General features: G+C 47.5%; 1 protein-coding gene across 5 annotated transcripts in view; it reads right to left on the reverse strand.

Annotated features, from left to right (window-relative positions):
- EPB41L4B (erythrocyte membrane protein band 4.1 like 4B) overlaps positions 1-26,923 on the reverse strand; it is a 122,128-nt gene that overhangs the window by 43,971 nt on the left and 51,234 nt on the right. For 3 of the 5 annotated variants that reach the window (XM_028108774.2, XM_088018738.1, XM_088018737.1), the window contains exons 7-15: positions 24,046-24,166; positions 22,870-22,957; positions 22,614-22,702; positions 22,233-22,302; positions 21,969-22,138; positions 19,446-19,555; positions 17,461-17,491; positions 14,206-14,239; positions 10,265-10,329 (exon numbers count right to left, since the gene is read on the reverse strand). In XM_028108774.2, the coding sequence (XP_027964575.1) occupies positions 10,265-10,329; positions 14,206-14,239; positions 17,461-17,491; positions 19,446-19,555; positions 21,969-22,138; positions 22,233-22,302; positions 22,614-22,702; positions 22,870-22,957; positions 24,046-24,166 (778 nt within the window). Of the gene's footprint in view, positions 1-8,281; positions 8,433-10,264; positions 10,330-14,205; positions 14,240-17,460; positions 17,492-19,438; positions 19,556-21,968; positions 22,139-22,232; positions 22,303-22,613; positions 22,703-22,869; positions 22,958-24,045; positions 24,167-26,923 lie in introns of those variants that run through there. The other 2 variants (XM_028108775.2, XM_088018736.1) reach the window with 2 other exon arrangements.

The following is a 26,923-nucleotide window of genomic DNA, read 5'->3' on the forward strand; positions in this document are numbered from 1 at the left end:
ACATGCAGCTACTAGCTGTGCAGAATAACGTCCAAGGACCCAGTCTTTGCACCAGGAAAGAGCCATGGCCGACTTGGGCATGAGCTGAGCGTTATTTTTCCACTCTGCAAACACCATCCAACTCACCAGAAGGAATGGAATTAAACTATTATTTATTCCAGAATGAAGTTCAAGCTAGACGAAGAAAATGCATGCTCTGTTAAGGGCAGGTTTTAGACACTCTAATTGCACAAGATACCAGTGTGAGCAGGAGATGGAGCTGAACACTGGGTATGTGTTCCTGAGGTGATACAGATGAGGATTCATCTATTTTGGTTTTTGTGTTTTAAAATCTCCTCAAATGATCCTTTCTCTGTTCCACAATTCTTGTAGGTTTTCCAGAAGCTTCTCTTGCAAACATCCTTAGTTAGCCTCTGAGGCTATACACTGGTCGTAATCTTAAGGGCCCGTTTAATTGCCTTGAATATAGATACAGCATCCATTATTCAGCCGTGGAATGAAGCTGACGGAGCCGTAAGCATGGCAACACCTCTTGCTTTTGAGGTCTCCGCTGCAGAAAGTGGATGTTTAAGCCATTCACAATTCAGGAGGGGATGATTAGGTAGGTTCTGTGGCTTTCTTACAACACAAGCCTACGGGGATGGTCCTCTAATTATTCTAACCCTGTTTAGCGGACCGCCTGGACTACAGCAGTTTGGGTATTTTAAATTCTGCAGCCTTGCCTCCAATAAAACCGAGGCCAAGTAACGGGATACAGTGGGATTTTAGACCTGATAAATTAGGACCTTAATTGTGACTACAAGTAAATCCTTGCTTCCCTGGTCAGTGCACCAGGGAAATTCACAATGTCTGAGTAGGTATTTAAGAAGCTGGAGTGGAAAGTTCTCCAACAAACTCCCAAACAGGAAAGGAAAGATGGGTGCTAGAAATCAAGTCCTTTACCCTGGCTATTTTGATGCTGTCCGTATTCTTTCTTCAGGTCTCCAGGGCATCGGATCGTGCTGATTGTTACCTGAGCTTCTGGAAATCTGCTTCCAAAAAATGTCTGGTAAATATCAATTCCTCCCATCCTTCCCTTTCTCTGCTATTAAAAAGGCTATGATGACATGATTAATTTTACTTCATCAGTCTGGTCTTTAATAAAGAGCAGGGCATAAGAGCGGAGGTTCCAGACGGTTCGGAGGAAACAAATAATAAATGGCGTTCAAAAAGATAAGAAAAGATGTACAACCTTGCTTCTAGAGAAATACAATTAAAATGGAAATTCTGATTTTTGCCCATCAGACTAACATAGGTTTAAAAGACTTAGTTAAGGCTACGAGCTTGCTCCCTGTGGGATCAGAGGCCCTGTCAAATCCCTGGTGGGGTGGGAGGCCGAGGCGAGAAAGTGTAATCAGGTAGAATATCTTTAGAGTGAAATTTCGTTAGGCAATGTCCATATTAAATATGCACGTACCTTTTTAGCCAGAGCTCCTATTCCCAGGGAGTTTATCTACAGATGAATTTACTCAAGTGCATAAACGGAACGTAGAAGGACAGCAGAAAAATTGTAATTTTCGAGATTTGGGGCAGCCTAAATGACCATCAATATTGACTGGTTAAATACATACACATGCTTGTTTATATGTGGAATAGCTCTAGATTGACACGATGAAACGCTAGCAATGTTTGCCTCTGGGGAGAATTAGGGACCTAGGGATAAAAAGGTGGAAAGGAAAAGTAAGTTTTAGGTATTTTTGTCTGAATTTTTACCGTATTACCTACGAAAATAAGTGAAAAAGCACAGCAGTTCCCTTTACTACTGACTTTCTACTTAGTCTTCTAATTGTTAAAAGCCTCCTCCGCTTTGTGGAAGATGAAATCCTAAGCTAGACAAGCTGGGAATGGAGCATATGCTGTTTCAATTCTCTCAACTTTTGGGTCCCCATTGTACCCACAGAATGCATTCTCAGTGGTCTCACCAGTTCCCTCTTCCTCCGGTTTTGCTGTCAGCAGATGGGAAAGCATTGTCCACATTCCGCCTGGACAGTTAGCCCCTCGTATTCTCAGACAGAAATATCATCTTTCTTTCTTTTTATCCCGCCTCAAAAGATCCCCACGGCCTTTCTGCTCTTTGCTTGTTAGAGTTTCGGAGATGTGTATTTATGTATTGTGTTAACTCTCTTCCATCTGATCTTTCTCTTGGAGCCAAGCACCCCTTTCCATTGCTAAACTTAGACCATACATCTCAAGCCAGCAACCTTTAACACAGACCATTCCTTGAGTGCAACTTTGAATTTCTTTGACCTGTCTCTCACCACGTGGACGGCTAAGGCCTTAAATCTCAAAACCACCAAAAACTGCTGCCAGCCAGCATCGAAAATGGTGCAAAACACCTTCCATACATAATGTCTTTTAATTCCATTTGGGGACAAGGAAAAGGAGGCACAGAGAAGAAACTGGACAAAGGTCACATGGCTGGTAAGTGGCAAAGTTGGGATTCAAAGCGTGCAAGACTCCAGAGCATGCACATTTCACCTTGCGGGAAAACTGCAGGGCTCTTGCCCCCAACAAAATCAACATTCCACACCAGACCTGCAGTCTGTCTCTCATCAGCGGGCAATATCCTGCCATTTTGCTTCTGCAAGCTTCTGCTTCTTCCCCATGATGGGTTCTCATCTTGGCATGGGTTCTTATGCTGGAGTGTCCAGGTCATCTTCCTCAGTGGATACAGTTCTCTAGACCCTTGCTTCCGGCATGAGAGCAGAACAATGACAGATTCGGTCTGACAGACTTGGGAGAGGGAGCTCGTGATGAAATTAAAGCCACGTAAAGAAACCCTAGAATTTTTGCATTCTTCTGCTTCACTATGAACCTAAGCAAGTGCAAAACTATACTGAGTAGACATATCTAGCTACTTATTATGACGTATCCATTTATTTTTTGATATCATGCCTACTTAAAAAAAAAAAAGAGTTGGCCTCTAAATTAATTAAAATTGAACCATAAAACAAGGGCAAACCAGATAGGTAGCTGGGCTTTTCCAAGGAGAGGTCCTACACTTGTCCATCGCGGACTCGCCTGGAGACTTCAAATGAAGGTTCCTTAGGTCTCACCATCCCCACGGCGTTATCCCCTAGTTAAACAGAGCCTTCAATAGAGCCTGGCAATTTCCATTTTTAATAAGCTGTCCAAGTAATTCTTGGGCTCCTTAATTTTGAGGAAGTTGGCCAATTTGCAGAATTATTTAAGATTTCTTTTGCTGAGGCTCAGCTGGATGTCAGTTTCACATTAGTTTCACCTTTTAGATACCCCTGGGTCTTCTTAAAAATGTGCTACTTTTCATGTGCAAAGGGACTCTTTTCTTAACAGCAGTTTGCGTTCTCCCTCTCTCTGCCCCATTATGCCTTGCCTCTGCATTTGTCGGTTGCCTCCTGGAGGGAAATAGCAGAGGCAAATCATCCTTAAGCCTATTTAGGGTATTTACCTGGTCCTTTTGGAAGATTCAGTACAGTCAGGGAACTGACTTAGGGCTGAGTTTGGGGAATATTGATCCAAAGGATCAATATGGCTGCTCAGGGAGTTCTTTGATGAGCTCAGATCTTAAAGGATTAGTTAAAAGCTAGAAACTCAAGGGCAACAAAAAGGATCTATTATTAGTTGTGTTCAGACCAGGACCCAGGAGGCTGGAGTTACTGACCTGGAAGGATGGTGCCATATTAACGGGCAGGGAAAAAAAAAAAAAAAAAAAAAAAGCAGCACTCCCACACTGTCCTATTCCTTCATCTTTGCTGTTAAGGAGAACCATTTTCAGTGGAAATGGTAGACCAAGAAATGAAACAGGTAAGAGGTGTTTGAAAGTCAAGATAATCACCCGGCATGATTTCAAGTCTTTCAGTCCATATGAATTACATCAATCTGACCACACTGTCAGTTCACTGTTCGATATTCTGAGGGAACCACAGAAAAATAAGAGATGATCCAAGACCGGTAAGGACCCAAGTTTCAAAAATGCAAAGAGCTAGTTCTGTTAATTATGGAGTCTCAAGCTTGGCTGTGCAGGCAGGTAATACTCCAGAAGAAATGACTAGTTTGGGAGCTCTGGGTATGAAAGCAGTGGATTGCCTCAAATAAGGAGTGGTTCACTAAGAAGAAAATAATGCTCAATCTCTGCTCCTTTGTAAAGGGGGTTATTGAATGAATGCAGTTTCTAGATTGCAGGAGGAGGGGTGGTAAGGTGTTAGGGGTTACTAGACCCCTGGGAAGGGTAACAGGGTCACTAGGCCACTGGTGTGCAGGGATATGGACGCTGGTGGTGGTGAGTGGCTTTCTAGTTAGTATCCAGATCTCGGGGTAGTAAACTCTTCTACATAATCTAGTAACAGTCTCATGGATGGATATATATATAGAGATCGACAGGGTCCCAAATGGTGAGATGGTCGTCAGTGAGAAACATCAGAGCCCAGGGGCCGAGAACACGGGCTGGGAGTCAGAACTGCCCGTGTGATGATGTGCAAGATGCTTAGTTAAACCCGAAGCCTGAGCTTCCCCATGTGAGCAAAGAGGACATCCCCCACCACACAGAGTGGCCGGGAAGATCATATGAAGTGACATGCGCAGTGCTGGGAGCACACATCTGGCTAATAGTCCCGGCATGTTACTGCGGATCTATGTCGTCCTACCGGGGTTTCCAGTAGCTCTCCAGTATCATCTGCCCTGTAATAACAACGTGCATCATGACACCGACACTTCGAATGAGAACACCGCAGACACACCGAGTCATATTCAGATGATGAAGCTGAAGCCAGAACATAGCTGATGGTCAATGTCCTACTCAAAACGCAACGCCCTAGACTAGGTACAGCTGTTCAGATACCTTTGGACCAGCCGAGAGGTGACGTACTGCCTGTTATCTGGCTAGACATTTCTTTTTTTTTTTTTAAAGATTTTATTTATTCATTTGACAGAAAGAGAGCATAAGCAGAGGAAGAGGCAGAGGGAGAAGAAGCAGGCTCCCCACTGAGCAGGGAGCCTGATGCAGGGCTCGATCATGACTTGAGCCAAAGGCAGATACTTAACTGACTGAGCCACCCAGGCGCCCCTGGTCAGACATTTGTTAGAATGAATGTGGAGTCACTTATTTGCTGAACAGACATTCACGCAGCACCTGCTATCTATCAGGCACTGGGGAACAAAGGCAAATACGGGACAAAGCTCATACTTAAGGAGCGTGCAGGTTCCAGGATGAGATGAACAAAAGAGGCAGTTTTAATGTAAAGTAGCGAATGCAATGTTGATACAGCAGAGCTGAGGGGCAGGCACAGAGCAGAACACAGAAACTAACCCAGTTTGCAGAAATGAGGGTGGTAGGAGTCCTGGGGAGAAGACCACGTCTGAGTGGAGGCATAAGGGGTGAGCAAGAGTTGGGCAAAGGGGATGGGAGTGAGAGCATTCTGGGCAGAAGGAACAGTATTTGCAAAGCACAGACAGGAGCAACAGCAGGATATGGTGCACTCCAGGAACAACAAGCAGCTTGGTGGTGTAGAAATTTAAACGGGAGGGTAAGAAATGGGGCGAAATAGGCTAGAGCAATAGAACAGAAGCAGACAGCAAAGGGATTCCATAGAGAAGGCCTTGGACCTCACCCTTTGGGTGCTGGAGAACCCCGGCAGATGTCGATCATCGGAATGACTGTGAGGACAATGAGCTCGGCAGGAGCCCGGAGTCAAAGAGACCAGGAAGAACACCTCTGAGGCAGAAAGGAGATGTTGCTGCAAGGTCAGGGTTGACAAGGTCAGGAGCTGAGCAGACCTGGGGGCAACAGGAGGAAGAGTTATGGATGGAGTGTGCATACATTCTTCTTGCGGGTGGAGAATCAGGCGGAAGTCTCTTCTTTGTTCTCCAGGAAAAGATGATGAATTTGATTTCTGACATGAGTTTGAGGTGTACATGGGATACGCGGGTTGAAATGTCAGTCTAAAAACTCATAGGAGCAGTAGTAGTAGTCTGGGTTAGCGATAATGACTTCATGGTCAACAGCCATAAAGTGGTACCAGGAGAAGGCCCAGGATCTACTGTGATGGTGAGAAAGGCAGCGGGCAGAGGAAGGACCCCTGGAAAACACCAACATTTAATAGGAAGACGGAAGGATGAGGCTGTGAAAAAGACCGAGAAAAAAGTCAAAGAGCTAGAGCGCCGGATGTCACAGAAACCAAGTGCACAGACTTTCAAGAAGCCGTGAAGGAGTGACCACCACCATCAAATGCAGCAGAGAGAGGCCCACTAAGCTGAGGGATGAAAAGTGGACACGTCATTTAACATTTCGGAGGTCGTAAGTATGCATCCTGTTAGACTTCTTGGTTGCAGACGACTGAATCCACTGAAGTTATTTTAAACAGAAAGGTATTTATTAGAGGGTATCCATGTATACACACTCTCCGGGCAGCCACAGACACAGGTTTGGACATCTTTCCACCAGGAACAGCAACAGCAGCTGGGACAAACACCCACCTGCATCAGAGGACGGTAATGGGGGAAACCTACTCTGCCACCACTTCACTCTGCTCAGCCCCAGTGACTAGAACCTTCACTACAGATGCACCAGATGAAGAAGAGCTTCAGCCAGGGTGCCTACCAGAGCTACTCTTCCCCAGAGTAGCTTCATTCTAAGATGAACTTGCTCCACCTCACCTAACTGAACCTTCAGACTTCTAAAAGCTCACTGTCCCCTTATCTATGTCATCCACAAATGATACTTCTGCGCAACATAAAATGAAGATGGAGTCCAAAAAAGCAAGAATAATCTTTATTCCTTGGAAACACATTGGTAAAAATGTACCAGTAAGATTAAAAGTTTCGGAACACATTTATTTGTATGCAGCACAAACACTGAGGATCAAAACATCTGCTAAAACGGAATACACCTGTAAACAGATATCTTAGGAAAAGTTTATAGGCGACTGACTCTACTGTGCAGGGCGTGTAGCTGAGTCCCTCCCTCTGGACAGATTTTTGTGGCAACCAAAAATAGATCAGATTTTAGCAATAAAATATCTCAAGAGATGTCAATACATTTTTTTTAAAAAGCTTAAAACGGGCCAAATTACAATTACACATATGGAAATGGCGTTTAAGAACTGTTTTCACGGAAATACTAGTGAAAAATTATCTCAGTTCTATCAAGAGAAAAAAATGTTTGACTTGTGGCTTGAAATGGGGGGAAATAAGTATTTCGGTACAAGTTCTACCCTCAAAGACAACACACTGATTAGCTGGAACTACGAAATGACTGCGTGACACCCACCCCATCCTGTTCTACGGGATGCTTTGGCACAACTTTATTAAAATCCTATATACTTTAATTTGAGCCATAAATGGATTTTGGATCGCATGTCGCTTTTTTAAAGAGTGAAGTCCAAGGTAAAAACTAAGCCTCAAGTTCTATAAATTCTGACAGTGTATTCATAATCATGTCTTCTGAAATCACACAAGTTAGCAGCACCAATCAATAATTAAAAAAATCATTCTCGTACTCGAGCATACGGATGCGATGCAATTTGTGACTAGTAAATCTGCTAAGATTCAAAGTGGCTAGATTGCTTTAAGATAGGAAATTCAGAGCCTCCCCATACACAGGTCCCACCTACCCAGTTATATACTTTATTTGGCTTCTGAAAGGGGTAACCCTCTGTTAGAGAAGGGGATTTTGCAGTTTTCCCTCTGAGAAATTTCGATGGAATGTTAGATCCTCAGACTGAAAATATTGACTTTTCATAGATCACAGAATTGTAGAGCTGGAAGGAGCTTGGCGAACATTTTGTCCAACCCACTCTTTTCGGATGGGGCAAAGGAGGCCACCAGAGGAGAAGGGCTTGTCCACCCTCTGACAGTGGCCAGGGCTGGGCCCCAGCAGCCTCCTCCTCACCCCAGGACTGTGCAGTGCTCTCCGCAGAGCCATCTTCCCATGTTCTCCTGGTGTTATTTGGTCCCGTTCATTAAATAACAAAGAAATATCAAGTACATAGCAATACGATCAACACAGACTTTTACTCCAATTTTAAAATCAGAATGTTAAAATGATTCCTGAGCCTTTTAACTACCTTCATTTTATTGAGAATGCAGTCAACAGTAAATTACGACTAGTGATTGTGGTTGTTTGCAAATATTTATATGGATGCCGGGAACACTTCTCAGAACTTTTCCGCAAAGACACTTGTGCAAACACGTCTATGTGATGCCAAGACACTTTTCGTGGGATGTAAGGACATTGTGATGGTGAATGGAGGTGAGATGCTTCAGTCTCTCAAAGTGCAGTCATGAGTTTATCTCGATACACCATACTTTGCAATCCTCCTAAGTTCTTCTGGTTCTGGTCGTGGACATAATCGAAATGGCTGCCACCTCCACTGGCCGACTTTTCCCAGTGCGGTGGCCTGTCATCCTGAAAGCATGGCCTGTTTTGTTGGCAGAGTGAATGGTTAGCGGGAGGGATGAAAGAAAATTCAGAAATGTGAGTGAAACAACACAAGTATGAGGGAGGTGGGCAGGAGAAACCATGAGCCGTGTCAATGGGGATGGCTTACAGATGGAAACGAATGGTTTTTCTAAGGTATTTCTTTTAAAATTCAGAATGCAGGTTATCTATCAACATCCAGGTCAAGAGAAGCCCGCTCCACGGCCATACCATCATTTCTCAAAGGGCACCTTGCTGAGCAGGTCAGTCTGAGGAAAGTCAGGTGACAAGGGGTCCTTGGCCAGGCACCGTTCAGCGCTGTGTGCGCACTGCTAACGGGTGCTGTGAATGCCTTAGGCAGAGTTTGCCAAGAGTGCTGGGCCAAGGAACTCTCTTTTCTTGGGGTAGGTATCTCAGTCTTCTCTAACCTTGGAGAGCCTGATAAAACAGAGTGCTGGGCCCTACCCGCAGACACTGATCCAGCAGGGTTGGGGTGGGGCAAAGAATGGGCATCAGCGAGCTCGAAGGGGAGGCCAATGCCCCCCAGAGAGGACCCTGCTGTGGCCTCCCACAGAATCCCCTTTGCAAACTGTTGGGCAAGGTTGCACCTCAGAAGGAAACTAAAGTGGTAAAACAGGCACTAAAAAGTCTAAAATTCTGTAAAAATAAGGTCAATAAAAATAGCATTTCTAGAAACCTCTTCTGTTTTCTTCTGTCTGGAAAAAAAAACTGCCTTTGCAATACAGAAACATTTAGAGTTATTACTCTGCTGGGCTGACTAGCTTTAAAAAGTTACCCGAGTATCAAGTGTTGTTGGTAAAGCTGCACTGTGGTCCTTCTCCAAGGTCCCCCAACAAAAGTGTCAAGAATCATCAAGAACCTAAATGGCTCTCCTTTGCCTTGCTCCACATGGATTTATTTTCATCACTCCATTCTCTCCATACTTTCTCAAGCAGCAAGGCTAGCAACCTCACCAAGAAATAACTTTATGCAAAGCGAATTCACCAACAGAAAGAGCCTCACACACAAACACCAATTAAGACTGATCTAAAATTCAAATCTGCAAAGGAACATTTGCCTTTACAAAGCTGGCATCAAAACACTCTCAAGCCTGATGAAAAACCCAGCAAGCCAGGTGCCAGTTTACTTGGAAAGGATTGTGGTGGGTTAGGGCAGAGGTGAGGAAACAGCCCTAGGGGGCTAGATCCCACCCACTTATTTTCGTAAATAAGTTTTATTGGAATGCAGCCTCGCCCATTCACTCTTGGGTTCTCTCTGGCTGCTTCAGAGTTACAACCGCAGAGCTGAGTAGTTGTGACAGAGACCACAAAGCTGAAAAGACTCGTTACCTGGCTCGTAACAGAGAAAGTTTACTGACCCCTGGGTTTAGAAAAAAGATCTACTGTCACCCAAAAAAAACAACCCCCCACCCCAACCCTGAAAAAAACGTCCTTTCAAAAAACCCACAACAAAAATCCCCAAGCTTGAGGCACATTTTTAGTAACTGAATTCTTGGGACAGGAAAATGTTACTTAGAAATTTTAAGTAACATTTCTAACACAAAACCAAACCAAAAATATCTGAGGTTAGAATGCCTAAAAAAACCCCAAAAAACAAAACCCAATTCATTTTTATTTCAAAAAGCATAACTTTGGTAAATCCAGACTCATCACTGGCTTCCTTTGCTTGGCAAATTATTAATCTCTGCCATGACACGGCAACTCTTAACAGCTGTTTCTGATGCAGACTTTTGATTCCCAAGTAGGTAGAATTCGAGTTTTTCCAAAGGGAGAACTTTCGAGAAAGTACAGCTCTGTGAGCTCAAGCACTTACCTTACATTTGGAGAGTGAGGGTGCCACCGAGGCTGGCTGGGGTGGATATTGGGATGGTACTGAGGCTAGAAATGAAATACCAAACTTGATTATTCGATGACCTTTTGATTTCAATGGCCTTCATTTACTTTCCCTTTTACTGGCATCTAGCTGAGGGGCCCAGGGCTGTGAATGGAAAGGCTCTAATGAAACCCTGGCTGGGAGGTGGCTTTCCAGGATGATCACGTTTCCCCCACGACAAAGGGTGGGGGGATGGGGAAGGCATCTGCCCAGAAAGGGTCCCCTAGAGCCCCCAGGACAGGCAATATCCATCTCCCTCAAGGGAACAGACGGAAGACACCCAAGATAGGGGGTGAATGGTAAGTTCAGAAACGATTTTCGTCATCGCTGAGAATGACAACAACCATGCCTAAGAGTGGCTTCTGCAAATGCAAGAGAACTGGACAGGGACACCAAGGCAACAGGACTGTGGGCGGTCTCTTTCTCCCTTGTTTAAGCAGCAAGAATATTTTTCTAAAATATGATCCAAAACCCAGTACCAAACCTCACGCCCCACCCGGTTGCTATCAAAAATAAAACCCCAAACCACCCAGAGCACTTATTATCCTGATAGGAAGGGAGGGAGGGAGGGAGGGAGGGAGGGAGGGAGGGAGGGAGGGAGGGAGGCAGGCAGGCAGGCAGGAAGGAAGGAAGGAAGGAAGGAAGGAAGGAAGGAAGGAAGGAAGGAATTTATCCGTTGAAAGATGGGAAAACAGATCCAGACTGGTGACTCACCAAAGGACCAGAGGTGAAGACAAGGCAGGCCTGGCTGGGTAGTAGGGCCGTCTGTCCACCTCTGGCCTACAGAAGGCGGTGGCCCCAGACATGGCCAGAAGCCAAGGGGGCTTCTCAAGGCTAAATTTTCTGTGCAGCACATTAGACCCTCCTGACTTTTAAGTCACTATCATCTTGCCACCATTATTCTTTTAATTATTTCTTCCCCTTCTCCTTTCCCTGCTGTTTTGGTTGATAAGCACAAACCTGTTCTGTATTATGGAAAATTCTCAGTAATTCTGTTCATTCTGTTTTCAGGAACCGAAGATGCCCTCCCTCCCTGCCTATTCTGTCTTCTAGTGGCCTCTCTCCTTCAAAGATACCTGTCAGCAAGCAAAGTGTACAGCCCCTAAAAAGACATGCTAAAGGAAAAGGATCCAGAGAAAAGATCTCAGGAGCCTAATCTGAGAACGGACCTCTCTCAAGGAGACAGAGACCTAGAGTTTAGACGGTTTGCGCAAAGCTGAATGCTTCAAGTGTTTTGGTCACACAGCCAGGCCCCAAATGAGGCTCCACCGGTTGGATCTCCAACAGAAGGGAATAATCTAGAAGAGAAATGGACCTCCTATTCTATTCCCTGTCTTCAAACACAATCAAATCAGATTCATTAGTGCAAGGTGGGTACCTCATCCATAAAGACCTGGAAGGATGTTCCCAAACCTTCCTTTGACTCCTTTGGTAATTTATTCACACTCTAAAGCTGTCAAGGAGCATTTTTTTTTTTTTTTTTTTTAAGGAGCATTTTTTAGTGTTGACCCAAATGGCTCTCACCAGGGCAGTTTTGTCCCCCTGGGGACAACTGGAAATATGTATGTGCACTTTTGCTTGTCACGATGACGAAAGGATTACCTTTATTAACTACCGGGGAGAAAGAGGGAAGCTAAACATCCTATAACTCTCGGGACAGTCCCACAATGAAGAACTGTCCCTCCCCAAACGCCAACAGTGTCCTTATCAAAACCACAGCAATCCATCCTTCTTTGCAGCTGGCTGAGCTCGCAGAAAGATGGACGCTGCAAGGCCATCCTCCTGAAAACCATTCTCAGCACTCAGACGCTTACCGATCAGCCCACTTCTCAGAACATTCTCTTCCTGGTCAATTCACTCCCAAACCTTGATAGAGCAACACAGAACCTCTAAGGCTTGGCAAGGGGTAGAAGACCAAGGGTTGCCAAAGATGTTATGAGAAGAACAACATCTAGGTAACAGTTTTTGTGCCTGGAGTTCAATGGACAACTGTTTCCATGTTTACTCTGGGCAGGGAAGGCTTTGCTTCATTTTCATTTTTTTCATGCCTTCAAGCAGGGACCACCCCTCCACAGCTCTTCCCTTCCCCCACAGCCAGCCTCTCACACCTGAAAATCCCTCCAAACCAAAAAGCCAACCTATGACCGAGAAGATTCAAAAACCTAAAGAAAGCAATGAGATTGGGAAACCAGGCTGTTCCCCTACCAGGTTCAAAGCACTTTTATGCTTTGTGCATGTTATGCACATGTTATTCCCCCAAACTCAGAAGTCATGTCCAAGTTCTGCACGTTGTGAAGATGATTTCACGTACAGAAGATGGTATCACAAAATTCTTCTGAAACATACTTTGGAGACCTCGTCAAGATCATGTACACTGGGATCCCACCCCCATCTAAGGAATTAATATCTACAGTAACAAAAGATCAAGAAGGACACTAAAATAATGCTCCCAGGAGAACCCCTTATGGAGTAGCTTCTTACTCGTGACATTCAAAACCAGACTGGTGAGAGGAGAGTAGTGTTCTTGGATAGAACCCACCCAGCACAAGAAAAATGGCCCCAAGCGAGGAGGTCATCAGACATGGATGCTGCCTCTAAGCACGAACCTAGTGAGGGACACATTGTCAGTGCAGGGGGCTCCCCTCCCCCCGGCTGCTCATCAGAACCACCATAGGGGCTCAGAAGGTGTCTGATACCCAGACCCATCCTCAGAGCTTCTGATTCAATCAGTCCGGGGTGAGGTCTGAGCACTGGTTATGTTTTTAAAGCCTGGCAGATGTGCAGCTGCAAGACTGAGGACCACTAGTGTCGGCGATCATCAATCAGGAGGATCGGAGAAGGCTCTGTGGAGGAGGTGCCTTCTGAGGAGGCTCTGGAGGATATTTTAATGCACAGACAGGTAAGGGAATTTCAGGCAGAGAAACACGGACAAAGGAACAGCGGGAAGAAATTATGGGGCCATGATTATGGGAGCTGAACACATGATGCGTGATAAGGAGCTGGGAGGAGGGGGGGAATAAATGTAGAAAAGCATGTTGGAGCCAGGTTGTAGAAGGCCGTGAATGGCCAGCAAGAGCCAACCCCAGGTATGGGTGGGTGGGCAGGCAGGGGGTGGGGGCCCTGCTTGGCCACCCAGTAGAAGAGCAGAACACCAGCCAAGGAAACCTCTCTGTGCTCCTTCTACAGGCTCAACAGGCCTGGTACAATGCTCTATAAAGAAGGTTCTAGAAACCAATGCTCCACTGATGTTAACAGATACACTCTCCAAAAAAACAGGCAGGCAGGGAGGTGAGGCTAGTTTTTGTTGTTGTTGTAGTTGTTGTTTTTAAATGGAGGAGGGACTGTTCAATCGTCAAATGATTTGGGGAAACAATGGCTTAAAAAAAAAAGTATCTTTTTTTGCAGGATTTCTCAGTACTTTTGACACCCGAATGGGCACTGTAAGATCCAAGAAGGGGAATGAAGGGTTCACCATCTCCCAAACATGTGACTAAGACATCTTTTCCTGGAGGCACATCTCAAGGGACTCACGTTCTCAAGGCCGAGACCATACTGACAAAACACGGCCTCACCTGAGTGCCCCTAAGAGGTTGTATTTGACCACCTAGAAACTTAAACATATGTTCCTGCTGTTTGCCAGCTAACAATGTTAAGAAAAAACAGGCCCAGCTGAAATGACCAGAAGGGACCAGGGGTCATAGAACAAGGCTCTCCTCTTACCGTTTTCTCAAAAAACAAAAACAACCCCCCACCCACCCACCCACAAAAAATGTTTTGTTATTGTTTCTTCAAAATTTGGCTATAAGCATAATGACTGCTTGAATGCAGAAAATTTTGAAACTTTGAAGTGTTAATGAAAATCTTTAAAAGCAGTATCTCACCTGGTAATTATGGACTTCGGGATTTGTTTTAGAGCTAAAGAAAAGAAGGGAAAAACTGTAATGTAACAGGTTGTAAAGAGGCATTATTAGTGATTTATTTAACCATCATCAGCAAATCCTACCAATACTGTTAGGAACTTTCACGAACGCCATTTCTTTTTGGTTATTAGCTGTTTAAATGAACATATAAACAAGGTGACCAAACAGCAACTTTTAGTCATCACTTTCGAGCTCCCAGATAGAAACACGAAGGCAGTATTCCAGAATCCTGCCCGTGATGTCATGAGCTCCCCTCCCAGGTCTGCACTGGCATTGCGGGGTGGCCCCACAGCAGCTCCAGCCACCCAGAGCTTTCTCCAGCTGCAGGGAGAGCTCAGCCTCTCCCGAGCATCTAACTCGGTGGGTCCCGCTGCTATCAACAGGGCTGTGATCTGGCCACGGCTCTGGAACGCTCATTCCATATAAGGCTCTGTACTGGGAACCTCCTGTTACTCTTTAACCCACACAACAAGGCTATGACGTCAATAACTGGTACCACCTCATTTTACAGATAAAGGCAAGGTTACCTAACAGAGAAGTGAGGAAATCTGTTCAGGGCCAGCCAGCTAGACCGTGGCAGGGCCAGCACTGGAACGGACATCTGCTCGATCCCAAAGCCCATGTACTTTCCACAAAGTCAAGTGGGCCCCCTGAGGCTCCTCATGCCTGATTCTAGTTTGATAGACTCTTAAGTATAACTATTCTGGTAAAAAAAAAAAAAAAAGATATATATGTATTTATATATATATTTATATATACAGGCAGAGAAGGCCAGTTTCATGCATAAAACGCAACCAATGTGTTTCATACGCAAGGTTGGCAGGAAAAGCACAAATACAGTGCAATCGCTGGGCTACGTTGCTAGGGTGGTGTGTTTGAAATCAAGGTTTATTGCTTCTCTGACAAGGAGAGAAACATTTCATTGTTATGAGTCTAGCTTGGGGTCTAAATGGCGCTGTGTTCCAGTTTTCAGAGAGGGCCAGTGCACAGAGCCAGGCTCTGGGCCAGATTCACCTCCAGCTGGATTTTGCACTGCAAGGTGCTATTTTTCTGGTATCACCTCTGCAGCCCAGAGCACAATTTCATCCCTGGCTCCCACAGCAATCCTACTCACTCCGGGATCCCACAGGCTGTGAAGAGCAATTGAACAGCTGCGAACAGTGGTTATTAGTTCATTTGTTCCTAAAGGGTATATTTACTGTGGTTCCCCCCCACCAGTGGACCCTTTTTTTTAGTTTGTTTTGGTTCCCAATATATATAATTTCCACTAGATGCTAAAAGAAAAATATAATTTTATTAGGGAAAAACAAACAAAACAATCACTTCCTTAGAAAGCAAAGGAAAGACATGTCTTAACTCACAAGCCCTTGAGAATTCGAAGCAAGACACGCTGACAGGTGCAGAAAGGTGCGACTACTTTGGGCAGGCTACCTGCCATGGGGATCCTAGAGACGGGCATGCCTGTGGGCCTGCAAGGAAGCCATGAAGTAACCCTGCAACCACCTCCCTCCCTCAGGGGCAGGGTGTGATGCACGGCAGTTCAACAGGACTCTGGAGCCCCTTCTTTAGGTGCCAAGATGTGAACCCAGACACAAGAGTCAGCTGCTGGCCCCCCAGCAGAAAGGTACTGTGGGCGGAGCTTGGAATCAGAGACAGAAGGCCAAGTTCCCAGCTGTGTGACACAGGGGCTGGTCATGTTCTCTAGCACCTTGGGGCCCTGCCAGGTGTCTTGGGGCTGCACGGTGGTGAGGGGGCAGAAGAACAGGCAGGCGCCGGCCTCCTCCTCCCTGCCTGGCTTCACCCAGAGCAGCTCTACTTTTGTCTGTGCTCGAAGCTGGGCTTCCAGGTCAGTATTCTTCCAGGAGGCGAACATCAGAGGCTAAGAAGTGCAGACCAACGTTGATCTAGCACAACCTCCTTGTGTTCCGTGGAGGCCCAGAAGGAAGGCCTAAGGCTCCAGAGCTGGATGAAAGCAAGGCTAGGGGGCAAGGAGGGAGGCCTCCTGGTCCCTTGGCCTGCATCCTCATCACCCACCACGGCATGGTCTACCCACTCCGCCCCCATGCCGGGCCCTGCCACCTCTCTGGAATACCTGCCACAGTCAAGCTGTGCTCACCTCTGAGATCTCCCCAGCAGCCTGAGACCTGTGCCTGGCAAGATCAAGGAGCCAACTAAAATGGGCTATCAGTGGCTGGAGCTTGGGCACCAGGGCCAAAACAATACAGCCTGTGATTCTCTAGCATGACGGCTGTCCATCTCAGTCAGAGCTCACATGTGCAAAGAGTTGTTTCCGAGAGAGAAAAAGAGGTCCATGAGAGGTGGGATGGTGCTTCTCACCTGGGCCACACGCTAGAATCCTAGGTGCTTTAAAAAAACCAGATACCTGGGTCCACCTTCTCTGAGCTGGATGCAATTAACCTGGGGCGTGGCCTGGCTGAGGCGGGGCTCTCAAGGCTCACCAGGAGATTCCACGTACAGGAAAGATCAAGAACACCCGGGCTGGGGAAGGGGCAGGCAAATCACACCCTGTGGGCCGAACCTGGCCCACCTGCAATTACGAGGAAAGTTTTATTGGAACATAGCTGTGTTCTTTCATTGACACACCATCTCAGCTGCTTTTGTGTGCCGGAGACAGAGCTGAGCCGCCACGAAAGAGAGAACACAGCCTCTCAGGTCCAAAGTATTTACGATCTGGCACTTTACAGGAAAAGTTTGCTCACACCTGGGCTGGAGTTTTCGCCTTGTGACATGTTCTTCTGTCTGCATGACGTTCAGTAAAGGCTAAAACAACGCCTTGTTTTAGCAAGGGCGTCTATGCTGTACGACTGTAGAGCCTGCACGTCACCGAGCAGATTCAGCATTTGCTCTCACAGAGCTTTTGCTCCGGAGCTCGGCCTCACTTCCCCATCGCTGCTGGCAATGCCACCAGCACAGTGCAGCATATACCTTCCCCTCACCTTTATCTAAAGCCCACCGTCGTCACAAACAAAGCAAAAAGCTATGCCAACAAAGCAGCTGCGTTTTAAAAAAGAAAAAAAAAACTGTCCTGGAACATTCTATTGTGTCCTTATGGTACAGGCGGGCAGCAGAATAAGGGGAGGGATATCATCAGGTGACTCACTCTGTGGTTTAACTGTAGTAAGGAAAAAGTCAACATTGCAAATAAAGACAACAATTAGAGAGAAGAGCTGTACCCCAGAGGCTGGGGGCACTTACCAGAACTGAGCCGCTATCACCGGATTGCTTGCTTTAAAGGAAAAACAGAAAGGTGTGTCATCTTAGAGAGCTGTGTCACTGTTTACCACACGATGACAATGACCAGAGTGGAGAGTTCTGTGATCTCAGAGGGGTCCCGACCCCAGGAGGCAGAATCTTCACCTCAGCTACTTCTCCTTTCTGGAGGGAAAGTCTCCTTTCCCCTGGGCCAACCCCTCCAAGTCACCCAGCGAATGCTGAACATGCTCCCAGGGCCAGGTGCTCTCAGATGCAGAGATCAGAGACAATTCTTGCTGTCAAGGAGCTCACAGTCTTGACACAGAGACAGAGAGGTGTGTCAAATCAAAGATAGCATACAGGGATGAGAAAGGCTGAACTACGAGCCGGACTGCACTGGGGAGCTCGGGACAGATATTGCTGGCTAGTGCAGGGGTGTGTTTCTGCAGAGGGGACCATGGAGAGAGCTAGAGCTCCTTTAGACTCCACTCTGGTTTGTAAAGGGTGCAGCATGGAAAAATCATTAAAAGCTTCACAGAGATGCCAGAACTCTGGCTGAAGAAAATGTCAGTAAAACAAAAGAGGGCAGAGGATAGAGACTGGGAAGGAAAGTAGAGAATCAGAGAAGCCATGGTCTGGAAGAGCCCCAAAGCCACCCGTGGGGGCAAGGGGCAAGTCAAATGCCACTTCCTCCCTCTGCAGTGGCTACGCCAAGGGGTCTTTCCCTTGGTGCCTGTGCACGCCTCCAGGGCCTGGGAGCTCAGCAAGGTCTTGAGATGGCTCTATCTTTGGACAACACCATGAGGAAGTTCTTCCTTATTTGGAGTGTTTCTGGACAACGCTGACCCAATGGACCACAGCAGGCATAAGGCCTGACAGGGAGGCAACACAGCCCTCCCTCTCTCCCCCACCACATCACTTGTCACCGCCAGTTCCTGCAATCAATCACCTTCATCCCCTGTCACCCTTCTCTGGGCAAGCCCCCAGGCCTCTCACCCTCTGGGCTTTTTCCTGGGCTCTGGCCATTTTTTTCTCCATTAGGGCAGCTAAGAATGACTTTAGAGAGCTTCTGGCTGCCATGGTATGCACCATTGGTTCAAAAAGGCAGGAAACAGTGGGAAACACAAGGTTAAAGATTCTAGAAGGGGGGCAAGTATAGGTGTGGGTCCCATAAAGGCCCGCTAAGTCCTGAGTTATATAAGGAAAATCTATGGAATGGCCACTAGGAGTAAGTGATATGTAGGAGGGGGCCTGGGGGGTTGGGAGTACAGAGGCCGTGCCAAGAACGAGCCCACAATTCAATGCTAAACTAGGTGTCCTGAGGGGAGGAACAATCAAGCATGGACAGAGGAGAGCTGAGAGGTGGGATGTGGAGGCTGGGTTTAAATGAGCCTCTTGCTCATTCACTGACTGGTCCTGTATTGGGAACCCGGCCTCAGACAGGTGTGAGACCACATTAGTAACTGACAGACAAGGCTCAGGGGACTCTGGAAAGGTGGGGGAAGGGCAGGCTAAATTCAGGGGCAGCATGTGTTCGGATGGACTGCGGGACCTAAGTCCAGGATTTAAAGGTTCTGGATCTGCTCTTAGGTGGTTAGCATGAGACTAAAGTCCCCATTTGAAATTGTAAGACGGAGGAGAAAAAGGACTGTTTTTCCCTCCAAGACACAGCACCCTCTTCCATAGGCAAGAAACGTGGTAATCTACGATACTCCTAAGGTCCCAGGTCCAGGAGAAGCAAAGAGGCACAAGAAGAGAAGTACGAAAAAGAGGGAGAAGAAAATGAACACATCCAATGAGAAAAACTAAAGACAGTGGACAGCAAAAGTGGCCTGATTCCCCTTCAGAGAATCCCTCCCGTTGGGATTCTTCGGAATGACAGAGTAGAATGGCAGAAAGTTCCTTTAAGAACTGCTTTACCAAGCTCCTCAGGGCTTAACCCACTAAACTGTAATGTAAAATTCCAGGCAGAATGAACAACACCCCACCTTTGAATGTCGAATGTCTCCGGGATGGATAGCGTTTACTAGGCTTCCGCTCGAAGGTGCTGGTTCTTCGTAACCTGGTGCCATGTGTGGCTTGATACTCTGTCCGCCCGCTGGAAAGTAAATATTTCATTGCATGTCACCGATATCAGAATATCAGTACATGAGGCGTATTTGGAAGCGCGCTTCTATTTTCAAGCGCTCCAATGTAAATTTCAACTTATCGTGAACTCGTTTGGTGAAGACACACTCCAAATTTGGCCTTGAATTGGGAAATCAAAGCTTTGCCAATCTAAGCCGTATTATAGGGGCAGATATTTCCACCAAAAGACAAAGCCTGCAATTTAGGTACTAGCCACTTGGCTCCACAAACCAAGCAGGTCCAAGTACTCAGAACATCTGACCGAGAGAACAACGATTCACAAATAAAATAACCTTTCATAATACACATTACATAGACATTTACCTCTTCTAAAATGCTGTTATCAATGACCACTTAAGTAAACCTTGGCCTTCCTTACTATGCCAAGGGAAACCTGACTTCTTTCACCAAGGCTTTCTGGGTTTCAACCACCGTGTGGCCTTGTGCCATTTCCAGGACGTGCACTGTTTTTATCTGAGCTGCTGTATTCCAGCCACGCTTGGTTGATGACTTCTCACACAGAAGGGGGCACTTGCCACCCGCTCTAAGGGCCTCCAAGGGGCAACCTTGTCTCCAACATCCCCTTCCTTCTGCTTCTCCTCAAGGAGCAGAAGGGAGCCTGGGCTGGCCAAATCCTGGGGGAGTTTCCTCCCAGGATGGAAAAGCCTGCCTTGGCAACCATCCCAACAGCCACTTCCTCGTACAGTAGATAAATCTGAAATGAACACATTTTTTGGTATATTCAACAGAGTTCAAGGACATGCATGTGTGGGTAGAGGTTATGAAACCAGGTGAAGTTTTATTAAACTTTTATTAAACCAGGTGAAGGCTTATAATAGCAATTCTCAGATCTGTAAACAAGCCTCAGAAACCAACCCTGGGAGGGCATTTAAAATGCACGTTCCCAGGCCTTACTCATGAACGCACATATGCATGCACCCCATCGATTCTGATTACAAGGGTCTTGGATGAGGTCATAATTCCTCATTTTTAAAATAAGCCCCCAGAGAATTTTTATGTATTTTGAAAGACATGGTCTTACAATCTAAGTAAAACACGTGAAAAATTAAATTCTTCATGTTTTCGGGGTCTTTTCAGATTCATATATTTACTGAGCCCACCCTGGGTCACCTGCACACACAAGGACATCTGCTCTCATTCTTAACCATCACCAAATTTCTGGACGTTGGCGCATGAAAGGCAATAGAGTAGTGGTTAAAATATAAGACCCAGATTGTCTGGGGTTGAATCTCAGCTCTACCACTTAACTGGCTATGACTCTGGGCAGATTATGCAACCCCTCAGCCTTACTTTCCTTATCTGTAAAATGGGGATAATCAGAGGACCATGTGTGAGGACTGCACATTGGTTCAGGAAAGCTCTAGCACAGTTTGTGTTCTATGTCTGTCTACCTCATGTGCACTGAGCACTTAGTGTGGTTGGTGAGACAGAGGAACTACATTTTAAAGACTGTACTTATTTATTTATTTGAGACAGAGAGAGAGTACAAGCGGGGGGGCTGGGGGGCGCAGCAGAGGGAGAAGAAGTAGACTCCCCGCCAAGCAGGGAACCTGAGATAGGGCTGGATCCCAGGACCCTGAGGATCATGACCTGAGCCAAAGGCAGACACTTAACCGACTGAGCCACCCAGGCTTAAGTTAAATATTTATTTAATATTAATCTCGGGGTGCTGGGGTAGCTTGGTCAGTTGAGCATCTGACTTTTTTTTTTTTTTAAGGATTTTATTTATTTAGATGAGAGAGAGAGAGCACATGAGAGGAGGGAGGGTCAGAGGGAGAAGCAAACTCCCTGCTGAGCAGGGAGCCCAATGTGGGACTTGATCCTGGAACTCCAGGATCATGACCTGAGCCGAAGGCAGTCGCTTAACCAACTGAGCCACCCAGGCGCCCGAGCATCTGACTCTTGATTTCGGCTCAGGTCATCATCTCATGGGTCGTGAGATGGGAGCCCTGAGTCAGGCTCTGCACTCAGCGGGGAGTCTGCTTGGGGGTTCTCTCCCTCTGCCCCACCCCAAATCGCATACACACATGCTCTCTCTCTCAAATAAGTAACTTTTTAAAAAATTCATTTAAAATTAACTCTTCTTAACGGCCACATGTGGCTAGTGTCTACTGCTTTAGATGGCACAGTTCCAGCTGCATGTCGGCGATTTACAATTTTATTAGCCCCTTTTTATCCACGAGGACATGGAGGCTAAAAGAGCTCAGGGACTCAACCGAAGGTCAGATCTCATGAAAGAAGCAGGGACGGGATGTCCGACTCAAGCCTCCGGACATAGATCCATTTGTTGCTCTGTTCACGGGAAACAACCCTGCTGCCCTCCTTTGAAACGGGGTGGCCACATCATGAAAACCAGTGCCCACCTGAATCTGAAGCGAGACCCCAGCCGGATAAAGTCTGATCTGTTCGATTTGCTATTTCCTGGCGTCCTCAGTCGGAAGAAGGCGTGATGCTCCACCGCGCACTTCCAGAGATGCTTGCAGGTTCTGGCGCTGTCCAGCCGGAATACGAACGTGTGCTCCTGTTCCCGTCCCTGACAGGCGAAGCAGCACACGGTGCTCGGCTCAGGGGGTGCCCGTGACCTCGAAGAAGCATGACTTGCAGAGAGGAGGGAAAACCAGGCTTACCTGATCATCATCCTCTACCACCACCAGTGTCAATTTGCTCTTTTTAAAATCCATTTTGGTAATTTTAGGCCTGGTCAGAGAGAAAACATCTTAAAAGTACAATCAGCAGGAAGGCTAGTACACAAACAACAGTTCCTTTTCTACTTTTTTTTTAAGTTTAAAATTTGCTAAAGAAATCATTCATTCATTCAAGTTTGATTTATGCAGAAGTCTCATGGCCATTGCCAAACACCCGTGCAAATGCAAGAGTACGGTGTGTGTGTGTGTTTTTTTTTAAAGCAAATCTGGGTGTTGCCAATATCCCTCAATAATCATCCATCACATATAATTCCACCACAAAATAGGAAAAGACATTTTTAATATTAGACAAAACTAAATTACCAAAAGAATAAGCCTATTTTGTTAGCTCCTTCAAAGATTAATATGCCTGTCGGGGTCAGTCCAAGAGAATATTCACAGCCATCTCTTCCCTACAAATAAACGAAGTGACAATCGGTAGAAGGTTCTAACAGGTCGTCACAGAGCAGAATGCAAAACAGTTTCCTCGCCACGTTACTTTGTTCGCACACTGTTTACACATGGCCCAGTCGCAGTATGCCCCAAGAGACCCCGTGACTTAACCACACACAGTTCTTACCCTGACAACGTGCATGTCTACCCCATACATTTCCAGCCACTTCGCTTTATTCAGATAGGACAGTTCCGCCTGGGCAGGGCTCTTTCCCCTTAGAAAAACCAATGGAAACACATGTAAACTGCAGCTCGTATACCCACAGGATTCTGAAGGGCACAGCCACATTAAGGGATGCTCTGCAGCGATTAAGAGAATGAGGGACACCGATTAGGATGAACAGGAAAAGACTCCCATGGACAGATTGTTCCCTGACTAGAAAGATGACAGACAGCAGTGCTTATAATGTGAGCAGGGAAGGCAACAATTTTTGGTGCGTGAACGCGGTCAAATCCACAGCAGGTAAAAAGGCGGGAAAGCCGCACCACTGGCTGCTAACGAGGACAGGCTGCAGAGTGGACGGCGGGCGGGTAGGCGCAGGCGGGGTGTGGCACCGCGACACCACGGCCACACCTTCCTCCCCTGTTTCCACGTGGTACGAGAGTGGGCTAGCGTCACTTTCCAGTTTCAAAAAAAGTCATGAGGCCCCTTCAAGGGGTGGAGGGACAGGAGGAAACCAGGCTCTGTTTCTGAGTCCAAGACGGACTTGGAGCAGGCAGAGTTCAGGAACGTGGGCTGGGAAGGGAGAAAGGCATGAAACTGTCCGCCTACGGAGACCCCGGGAGGACGGGAGAGCCACGACATGAACAAGGCTGGGTCTAGCCGTGGTGACCACGTGTCCTGAAATAGAACACGGTACAACAAGCAGTCTCAAATACGAGTGTCCTGTAAGGGGCAACAGGGCCTCCCTCTAAAGGGTTTACTCTAGAAGATTCGGGTCACGGACAGAGAACCGGATGTGGAGGAACACACCGAGGCAGAGCCTCCTTGCTCTCTCTAGGAGGCCAGGTGAGCAGCGGTGTCCCTGGCAGGAACGAGCCAATCGGGACCAGGCTCGGTAATTCAGAGAGCAACGGGAGTGTGGTGCGGTCCTGCCTGTGTATCCCAGTATCTCAGGAAAGACAGGGGTCGTGGGGGCCTTTGGAAACGTGGGACTGAGAGGCAGTGGCAAGAAGTGAAGAGTTGGAGCTGCAGTTTTATGGTCTTCAACCAGAGCAACTCCACTGGCCCATCAGAGTCTGACACATGCTTACGGATCACGAAAGAAACACATCAGAATGCGAGATGGTAGCATCATGGTACCTGCACTCTTTCCATCTCTGGAAGATATCAAATTCCATCGCTTCTGTCTGATTTGGAATGAACCGAAACTCAGACACAAGCTCTGGCGTGTGTTCTGGAAGCTCGCACTCCCCCAGCTCCGCTGCGAGGTTCATAAAAGGGAAGAAAACAGGAGACGGTGAATGCTTTCAGTGATTGCTACAACCAGGTCCAGAGGCAGTTTGCATAATTATAAAGCAGAGGTACCCCCACGTGGAGGAGCCCCTCCTTTCAGGAGGGCTGAACTCCCACCTGGAGCCCCCACATACACCCAGAATCTGAGAATCATCCTCGTGCCCTCCCCATTGGGCAAAACACCATTATCTCAGTTATGACTGCCTTTCTCTTGACTGTTTCCCCTACCCGAGGAGGCCCAGATTATATTTCCCCATGAAGTGGTAGAGCCGAGATCTGCAATAAAAGGCAACTGCAGGGAATGAGGCCCTGCTCCGAAACATCCATTTAAGCAAGCTCTCCCTAAGGCCGAGGCTGCGGTGCTGGAGAGAACCAATCAAGAATTCAGTACATGTACAATCTGGGGGAAAATATGCCGGGAGGGAGAGGGAAGGAGTGAGGCAGGAGGGAGCAGGGGGGGAAGGAGGGAGGGAGGGGGTGACAAGGCTGCAGGAGCAACTGCAGCAAGTCAGCCAGAATCAGGAGGAAGACGCTAGCGCAGAAGAGGACCAACCACGTGAGCAGTCTCAGCAAAAAAGCCCGAGACGCCCTGCATGCACTTGCTCTCACCAAGCCCCCACAGAATGAAGGGCCTGAGGACACAGGGGGGGCCTCAGGCCTCCAAGACACAAATGAGAAAATTCACTCTCCCCACTCCGGACCCCACCCCTACAGCTCAGGGAGCAGCCCCCAGGACGTAAAGGAATCCTCCAGAGGTTTCTCTAATGCCCTGCTACTACCCAAAGCATCAGCATCACCGGGATTTTGCTTACGGTGCCCGATCTCAGGCTCCACCCCAGGCCTACTGAAGGCAAACCTGCCTTTTCACTAGGAGCCCAGGTGACTGGCGCACAGGTTAATTCAGAAAGCACGGGATCTGCGCCACTGGCTTTTGAACTTGCATTGTGCATCAGGATCACCCAGAGGGCTCGCTAAAACACACAGTGTTGAACCCCATCCCCCAAGATTCTGATGCTATAGATCTGGAATAAGGCCTGAGGATGCGCATTTCTAAGTTCCCAGGTGATGCCGATGCAGCTGATCCAGGCACACACCTTGCGAACCACGGCTCAACACAACAAATCCCACCAACTGATGAATCAGCATATGTCTGAACCCCTCCAGTCGTAGCAACTCACTAAGTACCCAGCAGCCTTTCCAATCCCAGAGTCCACCTTTCCGGAGGGACCCCGAAGGGCTTGCAGAAGTGGATGAAACTTTTCTGTCCGTACAGATGCAGCAGTACTACCAAGCTCAGTGGGGCCGCGGGAAGGCTGTATGAGATGCTGCCTGACAGAGGGAAGGGACCTGGTGAACACTTCCTCACCTGACCGAAGCCTTTCATGTGCAACTCTGACATGGAGGGCACCCTGAAATCAGCAGGGTGGTCTGAGGCAGGGTGTGCAGCTACTTGGTACCTCGGGCAAAGTCACAAATGAAGATTCTGCTCTGGGAATAATCACCCAGCGAAAATGAGGGCTGGGCTCCCAAGGCCACCACTGACCTCTGACCAAGCGCTCACCCTGAAACTGGGGGGCTAGCAAGGCTGGAGGGGTAGTCTGGGACGAGAACTCCTTCCTATGAACCACCCCCTGTACGCACAGGCCAAAGTGGGGCAACGGAGCCCTGGGTTTAGTCCTGTCTCGGCGACACTACTATCATCATCAAGCGCAGGAGGAAGAAACCGGACGATGATAAGGTTTTCCTGAGACCGGGCCTGGGGGCCAGTGTCCCTCCTCACTGTTACTGGACTAGAACCAGCCTGAGCAAAGCCTGGAACACGTATGCGGACACAGCACGCCTGCCTTCTGAGAATCTGCCGGCCAAATGACACTCCGTTGTCTGTGAACTCTGCAGCCAGGGTCCTGGATGTGGAGGGTATGGAGGGAGGCGGAAACAGCTCAGACACAGGAGGGCCAGGACCTGCCCTCTACCATCCACGGTCCATGCCACCTGGGCAAAGCCACTAACCGCTCTCCATCTCTGATGTCCCGCCAGTAAAAATGGGGACTACTGTAAGGATGAAAGAAGGTCATGGGACACACAGCAGGTGATGGTCCCATTCTCCCCCCCGCTCTTTCTTTCTGCCTGGATTAACTTTCTTTCTTTCTTTTTTTTTTTTTAAGATTTTATTTATTTATTTGACAGAGAGAGACACAGCGAGAACAGGAACACGAGCAGGGGGAGGGGCAGAGGGAGAAGCAGGCTTCCCGCTGAGCAGGGAGCCTGATGCGGGGCTCGATCCCAGGACCCTGGGATCATGACCTGAGCCGAAGGCAGACGCTTAACCGACTGAGCCACCCAGGCGTCCCACTAACTTTCAAATCTATCAACTTAGTCCCCCAAAGAGCACAGCCTTCATTCTAGGCCACTGCATCACAACTCTGGAGGGACCATGCATTCAAGGACAACCACAGCAAGACATGTCTTTGAGGCTCAAGCAAGGGAGGAAACACACCATCCACTTTACTCAAAGCCAGACACGCTCCAGCGATCCTGATGGCCGGATGCAGGCTGGCTCTGCTGGGGCTGACCTGGAAGGCAGGCTGTGGCACTTCCCAATGGGATGTGGGGAAAAGAGACCACGGAGGGACAATGTAACAAGACCTTCCCGACTCGTGTGTCTAAGCCTTCAGCCTTTCTCATTTGTACTGAACACACTGACTGCATCTTAAATTACACTAGG

This window comes from Eumetopias jubatus, unplaced genomic scaffold (assembly GCF_037043125.1).
Source record: "Eumetopias jubatus isolate StellerSeaLion01/CBP00866 unplaced genomic scaffold, mEumJub1_p1.0 scaffold_15, whole genome shotgun sequence".
Lineage (NCBI taxonomy): Eukaryota > Metazoa > Chordata > Mammalia > Carnivora > Otariidae > Eumetopias > Eumetopias jubatus.